Source organism: Schistocerca americana, chromosome 7 (assembly GCF_021461395.2).
Source record: "Schistocerca americana isolate TAMUIC-IGC-003095 chromosome 7, iqSchAmer2.1, whole genome shotgun sequence".
NCBI classification, from domain to species: Eukaryota; Metazoa; Arthropoda; class Insecta; order Orthoptera; family Acrididae; genus Schistocerca; species Schistocerca americana.
The window spans coordinates 313,007,709-313,023,940 of NC_060125.1; the positions used below are offsets into that span (position 1 = coordinate 313,007,709).

General features: G+C 38.0%; 2 protein-coding genes across 2 annotated transcripts in view; one reads left to right on the plus strand and one right to left on the minus strand.

The window, feature by feature from the left end:
* Window positions 1-11,823, minus strand: part of LOC124622065 (WD repeat-containing protein 81) — a 295,856-nt gene extending 284,033 nt beyond the window's left edge. The window contains exons 1-3 of the mRNA XM_047147637.1: window positions 11,555-11,823; window positions 11,343-11,469; window positions 2,246-2,408 (exon numbers count right to left, since the gene is read on the minus strand). Coding sequence (XP_047003593.1) covers window positions 2,246-2,408; window positions 11,343-11,469; window positions 11,555-11,664 — 400 coding nt within the window. The 5' untranslated portion in view covers window positions 11,665-11,823. The remainder of the gene's footprint in view (window positions 1-2,245; window positions 2,409-11,342; window positions 11,470-11,554) is intronic.
* Window positions 11,824-12,232: 409 nt separating this feature from the next.
* The window catches only part of LOC124622145 (katanin-interacting protein-like), a 363,928-nt gene continuing 359,928 nt past the window's right edge, over window positions 12,233-16,232 (plus strand). Inside the window, exon 1 of the mRNA XM_047147778.1 lies at window positions 12,233-12,453. Within this exon, the coding sequence (XP_047003734.1) occupies window positions 12,401-12,453 (53 nt within the window). The 5' untranslated portion in view covers window positions 12,233-12,400. The remainder of the gene's footprint in view (window positions 12,454-16,232) is intronic.

A 16,232-nucleotide genomic window follows, 5' to 3' on the forward strand; every position in this document is an offset into this window, starting at 1 on the left:
AACACTATCAAAATGTCAAAGATGTAACAGACACATTTGACTCAGTGAATCAGCTTTTATTGAAAAAGCCAAGACTGTTCTTAAGAATACCAAGAATGTTACATACTTAGCATTTTTAAAAGTGCACTTCAGACATTATCTGTAGCAATTCAACACCTAGAGTCTGCATCTATTCAAGTGAAAGATGCTGTAGACATGATCTTAGAGGTGCAGATGTATCTGGAGGCAATACATGGTTAAGTGGGTACAGTATGTGTCACTAAACTAAAGAATATTCTCCTGAGGATTCCCAGATATGAACAAAGTGCCCCCACCATTATTCAGATGGAGAACTTCAAAGGTGGATTGTACCGGTGGCCACATGCAATTACATTGAAATATGTACCATCAACCTCTTGCGCTATAGAGAGATCTTTCTCAGCATGCTAAAGGCTACTGAGAAACAAAAGAAAAAGTTCCATTTCATAAAATTCAGAAATGTGATTAACCGTGTACTGCTGTAATCAGCTATCCGTATAACACGACCCGTAGACTGAACACAATTTTATTTCACAGAAACATTAACAACTTGAGCGCAGTATTTAAGTAACATTCAGCAGGAATCAATTACGAACACACGCACTGTAGCAATACACACAGAGAACTGAGGACAAGCATAACTCAGCTAGCCTTAAACAGACTGGGACCCATAGTGGGCTCTGATGATTCTCTCTCTCTCTCTCTCTCTCTCTCTCTCTCTCTCTCTCTCTGTCACACACACACACATACACACACACACACACACACACACACAGTATGCACATGCATGTACTGCTATACTAAAAATTAAATATAAAATTTCTTGTTAGTTGTAGTGTTAGGCTTCAGATTGTGGCCTTACATAGGTACACAACTCAAGTGTGTGTTTTTATGTGAGTGATACACGAAAATAACTTTTCAGTAAAAGACTTTCTTAAAATATTATAAAAAGAGAAAATAATTGTAGCACAGGTAAAAACCTCAATTATTTATGCAATTTTTCAAGTGCTGGTTTAAAGAAAAGTTAATTGTTTATTTACCACAAAGAACTATAATAATAAAATTTAATACAGTATTAGTATTCATTATATTTTCATTAAAAAGACTCCAGAAAGGTTAAATCAGTCCATTTTAATCTAAAAAGGGCAATTCCAATACAATAAAGGGCTAAAATCCATTTAATAAACACCTCAAAATCTTGACTCTAGTACTAAGCAATGAGCTATATGTATCACAGGGAGTATTTTTAATAAAAATAATGGTCTGCATTGGTGTCCCAGAAGAAGCAAGGTAAATTCAAGTCAACTCGGACAAAGCTCCACTTATCTATGTGATCCTAACACAGCTAAAAAGCAATAGAAATTGCCTGTTCCTTGTGATACATCATGTTGTACACTGGCCACCGTCAGATGGCCAAAGCTTAATGGTTAAAGACGAATGTTGACACTGAGTAACTGCGGGCTGGATATTCAAAGCCCGCCAAAACTGAACTTACACCTGAGTAGCTGAGTTCCACAAGGTGCCAGCCACTTTGCACAATCCGGCAAATACATCTAGCTTATTGAATGCAATTGATGCAGCGAGCATTACTCTTTGTCTTGTATGCAACAGTAACCATTTTAGTGCACAAAAAATAAGAGTACATCACTGGTACCAACAACTTCCATCATGACATGGTAGTGCTGTTGTAACACCATTCTGAATGTGGATTGGATTGCTTGGGGGAAGAGACCCAACAGCAAGGTCATCGGTCTCATAGGATTAGGGAAGGATGTCGACCGTGCCCTTTCAAAGGAATCATCCCGGCATTTGCCTGGAATGATTTAGGGAAATCACGGAAAATCTAAATCAGGATGGCCGGACGCGGGATTGAACCGTCATCCTCCCGAATGCGAGTCCAGTGTGCTAACCACTGTGCCACCTCGCTCGGTATTCTGAATGTGAGTAGCAGTGAAAGTTCACAATAATTACACACTGTGTGTGTGTGTGTGTGTGTGTGTGTGTGTGTGTGTGTGTGTGTGTGTGAGAGAGAGAGAGAGAGAGAGAGAGAGAGAGAGAGAGAGAGAGGGGGGGGGGGGGGGGGGGGAGCATAAGGGGGAGGCAGATTTTCCTTTGTTTCATCATGCACCCTGTAACTGAATACAAAAACATGCATTAATAAATCTAACTGTTATGGTTACAAGTACTACTATAACTAAAACCAAAGTTTGTTCTGTCTTCTACTTACATACATTAAAATACTTTTTGAAGGCATCTTTCCACAGATTCTTGAAATTTGTCTGTGCAACATAGTGTAAGAGCTGAGAAAATGATAAAGCAGTTTCCGAACTTGAGCTCTCTACCCTTACTCGAGGAAGTGGTATCACCTTTTGTGTTTGTTTGTGCAAAATCTGTAGAATTTAAAAACACTATTTAGGTCCAGTAGTAATATATATATATATATATATATATATATATATATATATATATATATATATATATATATATATATATATATCAAATTATTATGCATCAGTTTATTGTGATACAAATACATCATTACTCCTCAATCTCTCTTACAGGGAAGATGGTTTATTCTCATACAACTTTCACATCTCATTCACAATACATAATATCATTTTAAACCCATAAATTGCAAATACAAACATATGGAATGAAATTGGCACAACCCTTCACTTGAACTTTCAATCTAACAGTACTGATTTAGAATTTAAATGATCTGCCAAATTTACTCATCAAATACTTTTATGGTTTCTTAAAATAACTTCCAAAACTGAAAAACATATAATAAACATAAGTATTCAGTTTCTAACAGGCACATTGTAGTCGTAATAGTTGTCGTCGTTATTGTTGTCAGTATTCTGGTCTTCAGTTCAAAGACTGGTTTGATGCATCCTGTACAATTCTCTTCATCTCTGAATAACTACTGTAACTTACATCCTTATGAATCTGCTTACTATATTCATCTCTTGACTACCCCCTACAACTTTTACACCCCACATTTCCCTCCAATACTAAATTGGTGTTCCCTTGATGTCTTAGAATGTGTCGTATCAACTGATCCCTTCTTCTATCAAGTTGCACCCTAAATTTCTTTTCTCCTCAATTCTATTCAGTCCTTCTCATTAGTTATGTGATTTATTCACCTAATCTTCAGCATCATTCTGTAGCACCACATTTAAAAAGCTTCTAATCTCTTCTTGCCTAAACTGTTTGTCATCCATGTTTCACTTCCATACACAGTCAAGTATAACTACCTTTCATAGAGCTGACAAAAGGCAGATAATAAACACTAGAAACATCAGTAAAATTATAATGATGAAAAGTAATTATACTTGGGACAAGGTACACGAAGTCATATTGTGCTATAAAATTGAAAACAAAAATTTGATTGAACTTTTGGCATTGGCAAGACACAATCAGTATCTTCACAGCATGATGGCAATGGTAATGTTACCCGATGACAGAGCGCCTAAAATGGATTTGTTAAACACTTTTTCCAAAATTCCCTTGCTAAAGAAGACAAAGTAAATACTTTCAGGATTCTAATCATAAACAGCTGCCACCATGAGTAACTTAGAAGCAGATATCCTCGATGTAGTGAACCAGCTCAAATCACTTAATAAAGGCAAGTCCTCTGGTGCACATTGTACACAAGTTACATTTGTTTAAGAGTACACTCAGTAATCATATTCAACTACTCACTGAATGAAAGATCTGTACCAAAACAGTGGAAAGTTGCACAGGTCACAACAATACTCAAAAAAAGGAAACTGGAGCAAACTGCTGAATTACAAATCCACATCACTTAAAGGGGGAGGTAATGGATTTTGGTCCAAAAAATCGATTTTTCAAAAATATTATTTTTCTTCATCCACACAGTTTGACCTATGTTGTGGGTGAATTTTATCATGATAGCAGCTTAAGAAATGCCTTTAAATTGTTAAACAGATTAACTCTGCTCTGGCAGCCACTCCCACCGTTTCCGACATTTGGGAAACTGCTTGCTTCAGCGGAATTTTTGTCAGTGTGAAGGCTATTTTCTTTCAATATCTTGGCTGATGTCTGTATCTCTGGCTGACATATATATCTTCGCATGAAAATTTTCTTGCCTGTGGTTTATTTAAAATTTGATATTATTAATGCATATTAGTAGGTGAAAGACTGAATTTGCAAACCTTTACGTGGAAGTCAAGATTTACGCACAGTGAGTGGTGCAAAAACTGTGTTTAGGAACCAGAGGTTTCCTGGAAATCAGTTTACCAACAAAAAAGAGGAAGCACCTCGAAATGAAGAACATAAGTTCTCATGTTCAGCATTGAAATTTGGGACAGGAGAACCGTACAGGTGCTTGAATGATGATGATATGGATTACACTAGATTCAGATTTATTGATTTAGAGCTTCTGTACCAGGCTATAAAGTTTTCATGTTCTTGTGTGAGTTGTAAAAATGCAGAATGTGTTACTGCTGTTGAAAAAAGAAGAGTAGGAATAGCTTGTGATTTTAAATTAATTTGTAATTCGTGTGGCTATGAATTTTCATTTTCCTCCTCCAAAAATCTGACACTGGTACCTATGAAAGCAATTTTAGGTTAGCACATACTCTGAGATGCCTTGGGTACACAGGGAAGGAGATAATGTATTGTGTGATTTTCTGAACATGCCTCCACCTTGTGCAAGGTTTGAAAAAATAAATAAAGAAATGCCTGATGCTGTATGCAATACTGGCAAAGCTTCTATGCAGAAAGCAGTGGAGCAGTGGTGAAAATAAACTAAAAAGAAATAGATCCTGGGGGTAGATACGAGGGCTATGCCGAAAGTTTTTAGCAGCCCATAAACCGAAAGGCGGAGGACAATGGGGTTGTTTTCATTCGAAAGAACGATGTTTTTCAACCCTGGGACGTGCGCGCGCAACCCCTGGCTAGCGGTGATCCCCAACAGCGCGGTAAGAAGGCACAGGCAGTGCTGAATCAGAGATGGTGCAGGATGGAGCTGATGCGCCGCGACTTTGGTGCCAGGATTTTTTACGATTAAAAAAAGGGTTTAAGTGCTAAAGAAAGCCATTCTTCTTTGCTGTGTGTTTTTGGTGAAGCTTCCCCTTCTAGGGCCACAGTTGGAAATTGGTTTCGCGAGTCTTCGAGGGGTCGGCAGTCAATTGAAGATGAATCTCGCCCTGGTCGGCCAGCAACACCTGTGACTCCTGAAAACATTGATGCTGTGAGGAAAATGAGCAAAGAAGATCCACATCTTACATTTTGCGACATTGAAGGGACCCTAAATGTTGGATCAACAGCAGCACAGACCATCGTTCATAGTCACTTAGGCCTTACTAAGGGATGTGCCCGTTGGGTGCCACATTCCCTGGCAGAAAGTCAAAAGGAGGCGAGAGTGGACTGGTGTCGTTTCATGCTCGAAAAATTCAATTGAGAGAAGTCCCAAGACACTTACAATATCATCAAAGGTGATGAAACGTGGGTCTACCATTATGACCCTGAAATGGAGAGACAGTCTTCTGTGTGGTGCTTTCCAGGGGAGGAACCACCCACAAAAGTTCAAAGAAGTCTGAGCTCTGGAAAAAAGATGGTGGCAACTTTTTTCACAAAGATTGGACATCTCACCTCTGTGACCTTGGACACACGTCGTACAGTCAATGCTGAATGGTACGTGAATGATTGTCTTCCAAAAGTCATCGCCACATGGAAGTCACAGCATCCAAAGTCCAAGAGTGGGCACCTTCTGCTGCATCACGACAATGCATCTGCACACAGGGGTGTCAGAACGATGGACTTTCTGGAGACGGAAAAAGTGCGAGTGTTACCCCATCCCCCCTATTCACCTGACCTAGCCCTGTGTGACTTATTTCTGTTTCCTAAGACTAAGGAAAAAATTTGAGGGCAGCTGTTTTCATCAGATGAAAAGGCCATTGCAGTGTACGAGAGTACACTAAGTGACATCCCAAAAGAAGCTTGGACTGACATATTTTCTAAGCGGTTTCAGGGAATGGAAAAATGTATACATGCTAATGGAGAGTATTTTAAAAAGTTGTAAACTTTTTTTGCAAATAAATTTTTTTTCACACATTCTGCTAAAAACTTTCGGCATAGCCCTCGTATTCATGGCAGTGAATCTCCTACAGATCCTACTGACCTGTGTGTCTATAGATGGGACCTGGATTAAAAGGGGTCACACATCTCTGTATGGAGTTGCATCTGTTATTGGTATTGACTCAGGTAAAGTTTTAGATGTAGAAATTATGTCTAAATGCTGCAACCAGTGTGCAACAAGGAAAACGTCCAACAATGAAGACAATGAGAAACTGTGGCAAGAAAAGCATGCAGTGGCACGCTCTAAAAATTGTAGTGGCTCAAGTGGGGCCATGGAGGCTGCTGCAGTTGTGAGGATATTCTCCAGATCTGAGAACCAGTATGGTGTTAGATATACTAAATACCTTGGTGATACAGACCCCTCTTCGTTCAAAGCTGTAACAGATAAAACTCTGTACAATACAACAACAGAAAAGTTGGAATGTGTTGGCCACATCCAAAAGAGGCTTGGTGGTAGGCTTCATTGCTTGCTGAAAGAGAAGAAAGGTGAAGTACTCGAGGATGGAAAACCACTAGGAGGAAAAGGCAGTCTTACTCTGAAAGAAATTGATTCTCTTCAGTTATTTTATGAGAGAACTATCAGGAAAAACACCCATAATTTAGAGGCAATGATGCATGCTGTGTGGGCAATTTTTTTCCACAGACTATCCACTTACCAAACGCCAATGCACTATCTGTGTCTGAAAGACGATTGGTGTAAGTTCAACAACAGAAATGAGACGTATTCACATAAAGACTCAATACCAGAACCTGTTGTGAATGTAGTTAAGGCCACATTCAGGTTTCTTGCAAACCCTGATTTATTGAGGAAGTGCCTTCACAAAAAGACACAAAATGCAAACGAAAGCCTCAATAATTTAATTTGGATTAGGTGCGCAAACAGGACATTGTGGACTTTAAGTACTCAAAACAGGTGTCTATGATGCAGTTTTATGTTACAGTAACAGAAATAATGGCAGAATTGAACTGCTGAAGAGAGCCGGTATAGATCCTGGTGTGTTTACAACAAAAACATTTTACACCATTGACAAGAGCAGGGTCAAGAAAGCTAATATATCAGTGTCTTACTTGCAAATACAGGACAGGCACATCTGAAGAGGAGATATGAGAAACCTGGAGGATGGGGAGTATCAGTATGGAGGACTTTAAAATTGAGGTAAGCTTATTACATGTACATGTATGAGAAGAAAATCTTTGAACCTCATTTTCTCCGTTTTACATTTTTTATGTTATTAGAAGCCTTTTCTCAAAAAGTATGTGTGATAACGCTATGAAATTTTCAGGACCTGTTCGCAGCATGTTGCTGTCTTCCTAGAACTAAAAAATACACAATTCTGCACTTACACATTCTCATTTTTAGACGATTGTATGTAGAAAAAAGTTATTTTTGGATGTGCAAAATTAAAAACTCTGTTAATGACACAATTTGTAGCATGAATTAATAACTGTAGTTCAGTAGTCTTATAACCTCTAATTGCATAATTAGAATTTGAGTTACGGCTTTTCTAAAAAAAAATTATTAAAAAAATTAAAAATTCAGATTTCTGCCAAAATGTTAGTCCTGAAAAATTTTATATATAGGCCTATGTTCTTTTGCTTTACACATGCAAAATTTTAGATTTGTACATTAATAAAAATGGCTGTAATGATTTTTTAAATATATGTTTACATTTTCCATTACATTACCCCTTAACATTGATCCACATTAGGATTCTGGAACATATACTGTGTTTGAATGTTATGAATTACCTCAAAGAAATTATCTACTGATATATAATCAGCATGTATTCAGAAAAATCATCCATATGAAACACAAACAGCTATTTATTTTCATGACGTAATGAGCACTATTGACAGGTGGGAAATACGGAAGCGTCCGATCCCGCCCGTCTGCTTTGACCCATGACATCACAAATATGGCGGAAACAAAACCAAACACACACACTTTCCACAAGAAGCCTAATGACACTAACGGGACAAGTGCGGGAAATGGGGTGTTTTTGGGTGGGGTGCAAACTAAATATAAACAAATTTAGACGCTTTACGTAGCTACAACGTGTAAGTGAAGACAGCCATGCATGAATACCCACCCACCTCCCCAGGGGTCGTAACCCTCGCAACCCATACAAGATAAAGATGCTTCAGTAGCTGATTAGTGCTTTTTGTCTTTTTTTTAAAAAATCTCACGGGATAGAACGAACAGATCAGAAAGATAAATACAATAAACTAAAACAGAAATTGGAGGAAACAGATAATTAAAATAAGTAATAAGTGTTTTTAAATTTCAAAAAGTCTCACAAGATAGAACGAACAGATCAGAAAAGTAAATAAAATAAGATAAAGCAGAACCGTAGACTGCCACACTCAAACCAATCTCCGCGCCGTCATGACGTCACACGACAACACCCTTACGTCACGGGTCAAAGCCGACGCGTGGGATCGGACGCTTCTGTCGACTCGACAGGTGATATAACAATGACTTCATATTTCTAGATTTCCAGAAGGCTTATGATACTGTTACTAGCAAGCACTTGTAACCAAACTATGTGCCTGTGGAGGATCTACATCTATGACATGATTCACAATTTCCTGTCATAAAGGTCACAGTTTGTAGTAACTAACAAAAAGTCATTCAATAAAATGGTAGTGATAGATAGTGTTCGGCAAGAAAGTGTTATAGGCCATCAGCTCTTCCTAATCTATATAAATGATTTAAGAGACAATTTTTGGAGACCTCTTATATAGTTTTGCAGGTAATGCAGTCATTTATCATCTAGTAAAGCAACCAGAAGATCAAAACCAATTGAAAAATGATTTAGAAGTCTACATCTATAATCTGCAAACCATTGTGAGGTGCACAACAGAGGGTATGTCCCATTGTACTAGCTATTAGGGTTCCTTCCTGTTCCATTCATGTACAGAGCATGCGAAGGAGGATTGAATGCTTCTTCGTGTGCATAATTCATCTAATCTTATCTTCATGAGTCCATTGTGAGCAATACATAGTGGGTTGTAGTATATTCCTAGAGTAATCATTTAAAGCCGGTTCTTGAAACTTTGTTAATAAACTTTCTCGGGAGAGTTTACATTTTCCTTCAAGAGTCTAGATGTAATATCTTTATGTTGCAAAAAGTGGAAATTGGCTCTAAATCGAGAATCAGAAATATCTACTTGTTTACTCTTGGGTGAGGTATACTGGCCATAAGTAGTAGTTTGACCGCAGTTTTTAAACACCAGTAATTTAGATGGAATAATATTCATGGAACTAACATATTTTGAAATAGTAAGTATTTTAAAATTTGTGATTTACAAAACTCAATAAAATTAAATTCCAATACTAGTTTGACAACACAGAATTGCCTGAAATTTAATGTAATTCCTGGTATTCCCTGAGAGTTCCCTTTTTTCCAGGTGAAATGTAATTCCCTGAGAATTTAAGGTTTTCAACATATTCCAGAAGAATCGCCATCATGTAGATAATGAAAATGTGAGGTCATCCACATGTACAAAAAGTAAACCACTACATTTCAGTTACCCTACACAATAAATTGTTCACATCTAAATGCTGCCAATTATGTTAAATATTTACAGACTACAATTATGAATAATTTAAATAGGAATGAGCGCACACATATAATGTGGGAAAAGTGAACCAAGGACTGCATTTTATAGGCTGACCACTTAGAAGATATAACAGGTCTACTACAGACACTGCATACACTATGCTTGTCCGTCATCTTTTGGACTCTTGCTGTACAGTCTGGGATCTGTATCAGGCAGAGCTTGATGGAGGAAATCAAAAATTGTCATAGAAGGACAACCCATCATGTATTATCATGAAGTATGGGGGAGAGTGCCACATATATGATACATAAGTTGGGGTGGCAGTCTTAAAACGAAGGCATTTTTCACTGTAGCAGGACCTTCTCACAAAATGTCCATCACCAACTTTCTCCTCTGAATCCAAATATATTTTGTTGGCACTCAACTACATAAGGAGAACTGACCTTTGTAATAAAATAAATCAGAGCTTGCACAAAACTATTTAAGTAGGCTATTCATTTTTCCTGCACACTGTTTGCGAATGGGACAGTGGAGAGAAAGCTTGAATATGGATCAATGAACCCTCTGCCAGATACTTAACAGTTAATTTTCAGAGGCTGGGCTAGTGCATCGGTCTCTGTCGCCTAATGTCCTCAATTCTGATTCTATAAATACAAAAACATTTAAGTTAAAAGTTCACTTTCCATAGTGAATAAGTTAGCACTCAAATGCTGTGTACTTTAATGTTGGGAAACTTTGTAGAACTCCCCAGTCTCTTCAATAATTTAATGTGGGATGGATCCACAGCCTTCATCTGTGTACTTGATGACTTGAACACTACTTGTACTCACTTGATGTTTTGACTAGTGGCCACACTTACACATGTGAGGTAATTGTATTTGAGACTTCTGCACGAATGAGGAGTAATGTTCGAAACTGCAGTCACAATAAGTAAAAACTAAATTATTTGACAACTATAATTAGGGAAACAACAGGGTTCAACAGTCCATACTATATGTTTAATTCATGACTGTTATATTACAAAGGCTTTTTGATTTGAGTAACTCCATCATTGATGTTTATGTCAAGCAACATAATACACAAAACAACTTAGGTCTCTTTAACCCATTACTGGAAAAATTCTGTATGCAATAGAAACAATGCAATTAAAACAGATACCAGTAACCACTGACACTCTAGCAAAGATCTTGAATGGCAGATACACACACAAATAAAAACATGACAGCTACAAATTAGTTCCATGTACCACTTCCGCATTTGACAAATTATGTCTGCATTCCACAATGATCGTAAAACCCACTACAACTGAAGAAGAACTAATCAATTTGTTCAGGATGGGGCAAGATATTAGTTGTGGTACGTACATCGCATCATTTACACCATTGACTCAGGGAACCAATAAAAAATAACCAAATCACAACTGGATTTCAAATACCCTCTTGTTCAGTATAAGATCATTTTTTGATCACTATTTTCCTGACATAAATATCAGTCACTGACAAAAAGAGTTTTGGTCTTATTAGTTTTCTATTTCTTTTTAGAGAACGTCAATTTGTCATACACAGATTTCTGACAGCCAGTGTCAAACACCATGAACGATTAACATCTTGGGGAAACTGCAGAACATTGCAGCAAACACATACAATGGAACTTACTCTAACATATATTTTCTTCCAGTGCGGACCAAGATCTTCTCCTTGCTCCAAGAGAATCTTAACTTCTTCCGGTAGTAGAACATCATGCACAATAAATTCTGGAAGTTGGTGCGTCCTTATCAGAGAGCTGAAAATTGTAAAATTCACGAGAATATTGCGTATTGTGAACGGAATTCTAGCAAAAATTAGTAGTGAAAGTACTGGGAACTTACTGTAGCCATGAATGGTGTACCGCCACAAGTACACGATCACTTACAGTAGTTGTTTTTATGTAGCTGTCAGGTACAGAGAATGTATTTGCTACAAAAAACGCCGTTTCCATTACAAAATATAATATCGCGATCACATTTAGCCGCTGATGCAACACGATTGATTAAAGCTAGATGCTGCACTGATATAATACTTTTGGTACCCGTCTGACAATGAAAACATGCCAGAACCAAATTCCTAGTTTGAAAACATACACAATAGACAAGCGATATGTCACTGCTTCAGTCGTCAAGCATCAGCTGTTTCGGCAAGGTTAGCCAACTGTGCCTTACAATGTAGCTTCAAAATGAAGCGAGATATTCTTGTACTTGTTTAGTTCCACTTGTTGTATATACAAACACTCAACATTAAAAAGTTATTTCGAAGTAAATGTTGAAACTATTGATGATTTCACAGAAAAATAACCGTTCTTTTGTGGCCTATTTGAAACAGTTAAATAACATTCAATATTATAAATAACTCTTCACTTGATTTTTAGTGATATTTGATTCAACAAGCTACAGATTAGTACGTCAAATCTCGCAATTATGGAGTTATATAATTCGTTTAATTATACAAATCGATCGATTAGTCGACAGTTCCTGGTTGTCATGGTAACGGACTGCACAACACTACGAACGTATGTAAACCGAGTGGTATTGGTGCCAACATTGGTTACGTAACAAATAATTTCAACAATGGTACTTCGGCGACATCGCGAGCGTTATTTTGGATGAAAAATCTCCACGTCTCTGAAACAGTATTCGGAGAAACTTATGTAATAGTAAATAAATGATGCCAAGAAGCCAATGGACAGTTCGTCGCTCAAGAAAGTGCCGAAGTGGCTCGAAGAAATTTCCGCGTAAGTTTCTGTCAGTATCTTATAAAGATTATTCTGTAAAAAAAAAGTATATATAAATGAAAATATTTATAATTTTATCCAAACAAGGAGACCTATAATAAATCTGACGTTCCAGAAGCTAGTTTTATTCATAAGAATGCTAGGAAGAACTGGGAGAGCCCTTGCCACCGAATACGAAAACTGCCTAAATGTTTAAAGTTTCATGACAACAGGTTGTAATACTGCCGACGCTCTCCCAATAGCTATTATGCGCTTACAATTTCTGCATTAAATGTTCACTTCAAAGTGGGTGAACTTACATTTCATAGTACCTTAGTGATTGTAGAGCTGTATTGTTTTCAAATGCTGTGGTTACAGCCATTTGGATTGTAAAAGATTGCGGAGAAGTCTGAATGACATAGCGAAACTTTTCTGTTTCTGGGAAGGGAAAAAGTTGAAATTTAGGGAATGTCACCAAAACAGAAAAAAATGGAAGTAGTAATACATACTAGAACACTCAGAAAAAACTTCTGCATCGTGGTAGAATTGATAATGAGTCATTTATATGTGTAACTATTAATTAGCACACATATTTTCTTTGTCAAAAATTATTGCAGTCACAAACTTGGAATCTTTGTCGAAACTGATTTTGCTTTGACTTCAGTCTCATAAAGCATAAAAACGGTAAATGATATAGCCTGAGCCTTGAAATTTTAACAATATGGTGTACTCTTAATTCAGACTTCACAATTATTTTGCAGTATTACTAGTCTCAATTTTAAACTGTCCTAAATTTTACCAAAACTGTCATGGAGCTCACATATTATTTTGCAGTCCCCTGCCCTGTTGCTCAGCCAAAAGCCCCATGAAATATTGAATTTTTATATCGAAGGTTTCATTTTTTTCTGGAACATGAGTGAAAAATTTCTTTCAGTTTTGAGATGGTTGGGATAGGATGATAATTCTACTTGCTGTAAGCTAAAATAACCCTATAACAAATTAACTATAATTTTACAGTATTAGATGTGAACATCACTACTTTACTGGCGTATTTCATGCATTGATCAGTGCAAATGGACCGATACACTCAGGTGCTCAGATAAAATCTATTCAGAGCTCTATGCTGGTAACATATATCACAAAGAGTTTAACGCTGTTAACTTCTGTGAAAAAGTAATACAAATATGCTCTTTCAGGTTATAATGACCTGGTATGGTATTTAAAGGACATGATGATTATAAATCACTAAAAATTAAAATTATTTTAAATGTAGATGTATTTACTATAATAGAAACAAATTTTACAGCATTACCTCTATATCTATACTCTGTAAACCACTATGAGTTGCATGGCAGAGGGTGCTAAAATCTCAACAATGATGTAAGCTCTGTCCCGTAACGAGCTGTTGCACAATAGTTTTGCTTAGCGTATAACGTCAATCACGGAAAAATTAGAATAGAGTTATCTACATCTACATACATACTCTGCAATCCACCATACCGTGCATGGCGGAGGGTACCTCGTACTACAACTAGCATCTTCTCTCCCTGTTCCACTCCCAAACAGAACGAGGGGAAAATGACTGCCTATATGCCTCTGTATGAGCCCTAATCTCTCTTATCTTATCTTTGTGGTCTTTCTGCGAAATGTAAGTTGGCGGCAGTAAATTTGTACTGCAGTCAGCCTCAAATGCTGGTTCTCTAAATTTCCTCAGTAGCGATTCACGAAAAGAACGCCTCCTTTCATCTAGAGACTCCCACCCCAGTTCCTGAAGCATTTCCGCAACACTCGCGTGATGATCAAACCTACCAGTAACAAATCTAGCAGGCCGCCTCTGTATTGCTCTATGTCCTCCCTCAATCCAACCTGATAGGGATCCCAAGCGCTCGAGCAGTACTCAAGAGTAGGTCGTATTAGTGTTTCATAAGCGGTCTCCTTTACAGATGAACCACATCTTCCCAAAATTCTACCAATGAACTGAAGACGATTATCCGCCTTCCCCACAACTGCCATTACATGCTTGTCGCACTTCATATCGCTCTGCAATGTTACGCCCAAATATTTAATCGACGTGACTGTGTCAAGCGCTACACCACTAATGGAGTATTCAGACATTACGGGATTCTTTTTCCTATTCATCTGCATTAATTTACATTTATCTATATTTAGAGTTAGCTGCCATTCTTTACACCAATCACAAATACTGTCCAAGTCATCTTGTATCCTCCTGCAGTCACTCAATGACGACACCTTCCCGTACACCACAGCATGATCAGCAAACAGCCGCAGATTGCTATCCACCCTATCCAAAAGATCATTTATGTAGATGGAAAACAACAGCAGACCTACCACATTTCCCTGGGGCACTCCAGGTGATACCCTCACCTCTGATGAACACTCACCATCGAAGACAATGTACTGGGTTCTATTACTTAAGAAGTCTTCGAGCCACTCACATACTTGGGAACCAATCCGTAATGCTCGTACCGTAGTTAGGAGTCTGCAGTGGGGCACCGAGCCAAATGCTTCCCGGAAGTCAAGGAATATGGCATCCGTCTGATACCCTTCATCCATGGTTCGCAAGATATTGTGCGAAAAAAGGGCAAGTTGCGATTCGCAGGAGCCATGCTTTCTAAAGCCGTGCTGATGCATGGACAGCAACTTATCTGTCTCAAGGAAATTCATTATATTTGAACTGAGAATATGTTCGAGAATCCTGCAACAAACTGATGTTAAGGATATTGGTCTGTAATTTTGAGGATCTGTCCTTCTACCCTTCTTATATACAGGCATCACCTGTGCTTTTTCCCAGTCGCTCGGGACTTCACGTTGGGCATGAGATTCGCGATAAATGCAAGCTAAGTAAGGAGCCAATGCAGTAGAGTACTCTCTGTAAAACCAAATTGGAATCCCATCAGGACCTGGCGATTTATTTATTTTCAACCCATTCAGCTGCTTTGCAACCCCAGGGATGTCTATCACTATGTCCTCCATACGGGAATCTGTATGAGACTCAAACGGCGGTATGTTTGTACGATCCTCCTGCGTGAAAGATTTCTCAAATGATAAATTTAAAATTTCAGCTTTCGTTTTGCTCTCTTCCGTTGCCAGGCCAGACTGATCAGTGAGTGACTGGATGGAAGCCTTCGACCCACTTACCGATTTTACGTAAGACCAGAATTTCCTTGGGTTTTCAGCAAGATCTTTTGCTAAGGTATGATGGTGGTAGTGGTTTAATGCTTTGCGCGTCACTCTTTTTACAGCAGCACGAATCTCTACTAACCTTTGCCCGTCCTCACTCTCCTGATCTTTCTTGTACCACGAGTGCAACTGCCTTTGCTTCCTGAGCATTCCCCGAATTGCACTGTTACACCACAGTGGGTCTTTTTCGCCCGTAACCCACTTTTTCAGCATATACTTGTCCAATGCATGATTTACAATTTGTTTAAAATTTGCCCATAATTCTTTCACGTCCATCGTACCAGAAGTAAATGAAGTCGATTCATTTACTAAGTGGGATGCTAACAACTGCTTATCTGCTCTTTCTAGTAAGAATACTCTCTTGACCGACTTTTTAACTTTCAGAACCATAGTCGTAATGACAACATCATGATCACTAATCCCTGTCTCAACACTGACACCATCGATGAGATCTGGTCTGTTCGTGGCTACCAGATCTAAAATATTTCCATTACGCGTTGGCTGTCGATTTAGCTGCTCAAGACAGTTTTCGGATAATGTGTTCAAAAGTAATTCACACGACAGCTTGTCTGTACCACCTGTAATGAATCTATAGACAT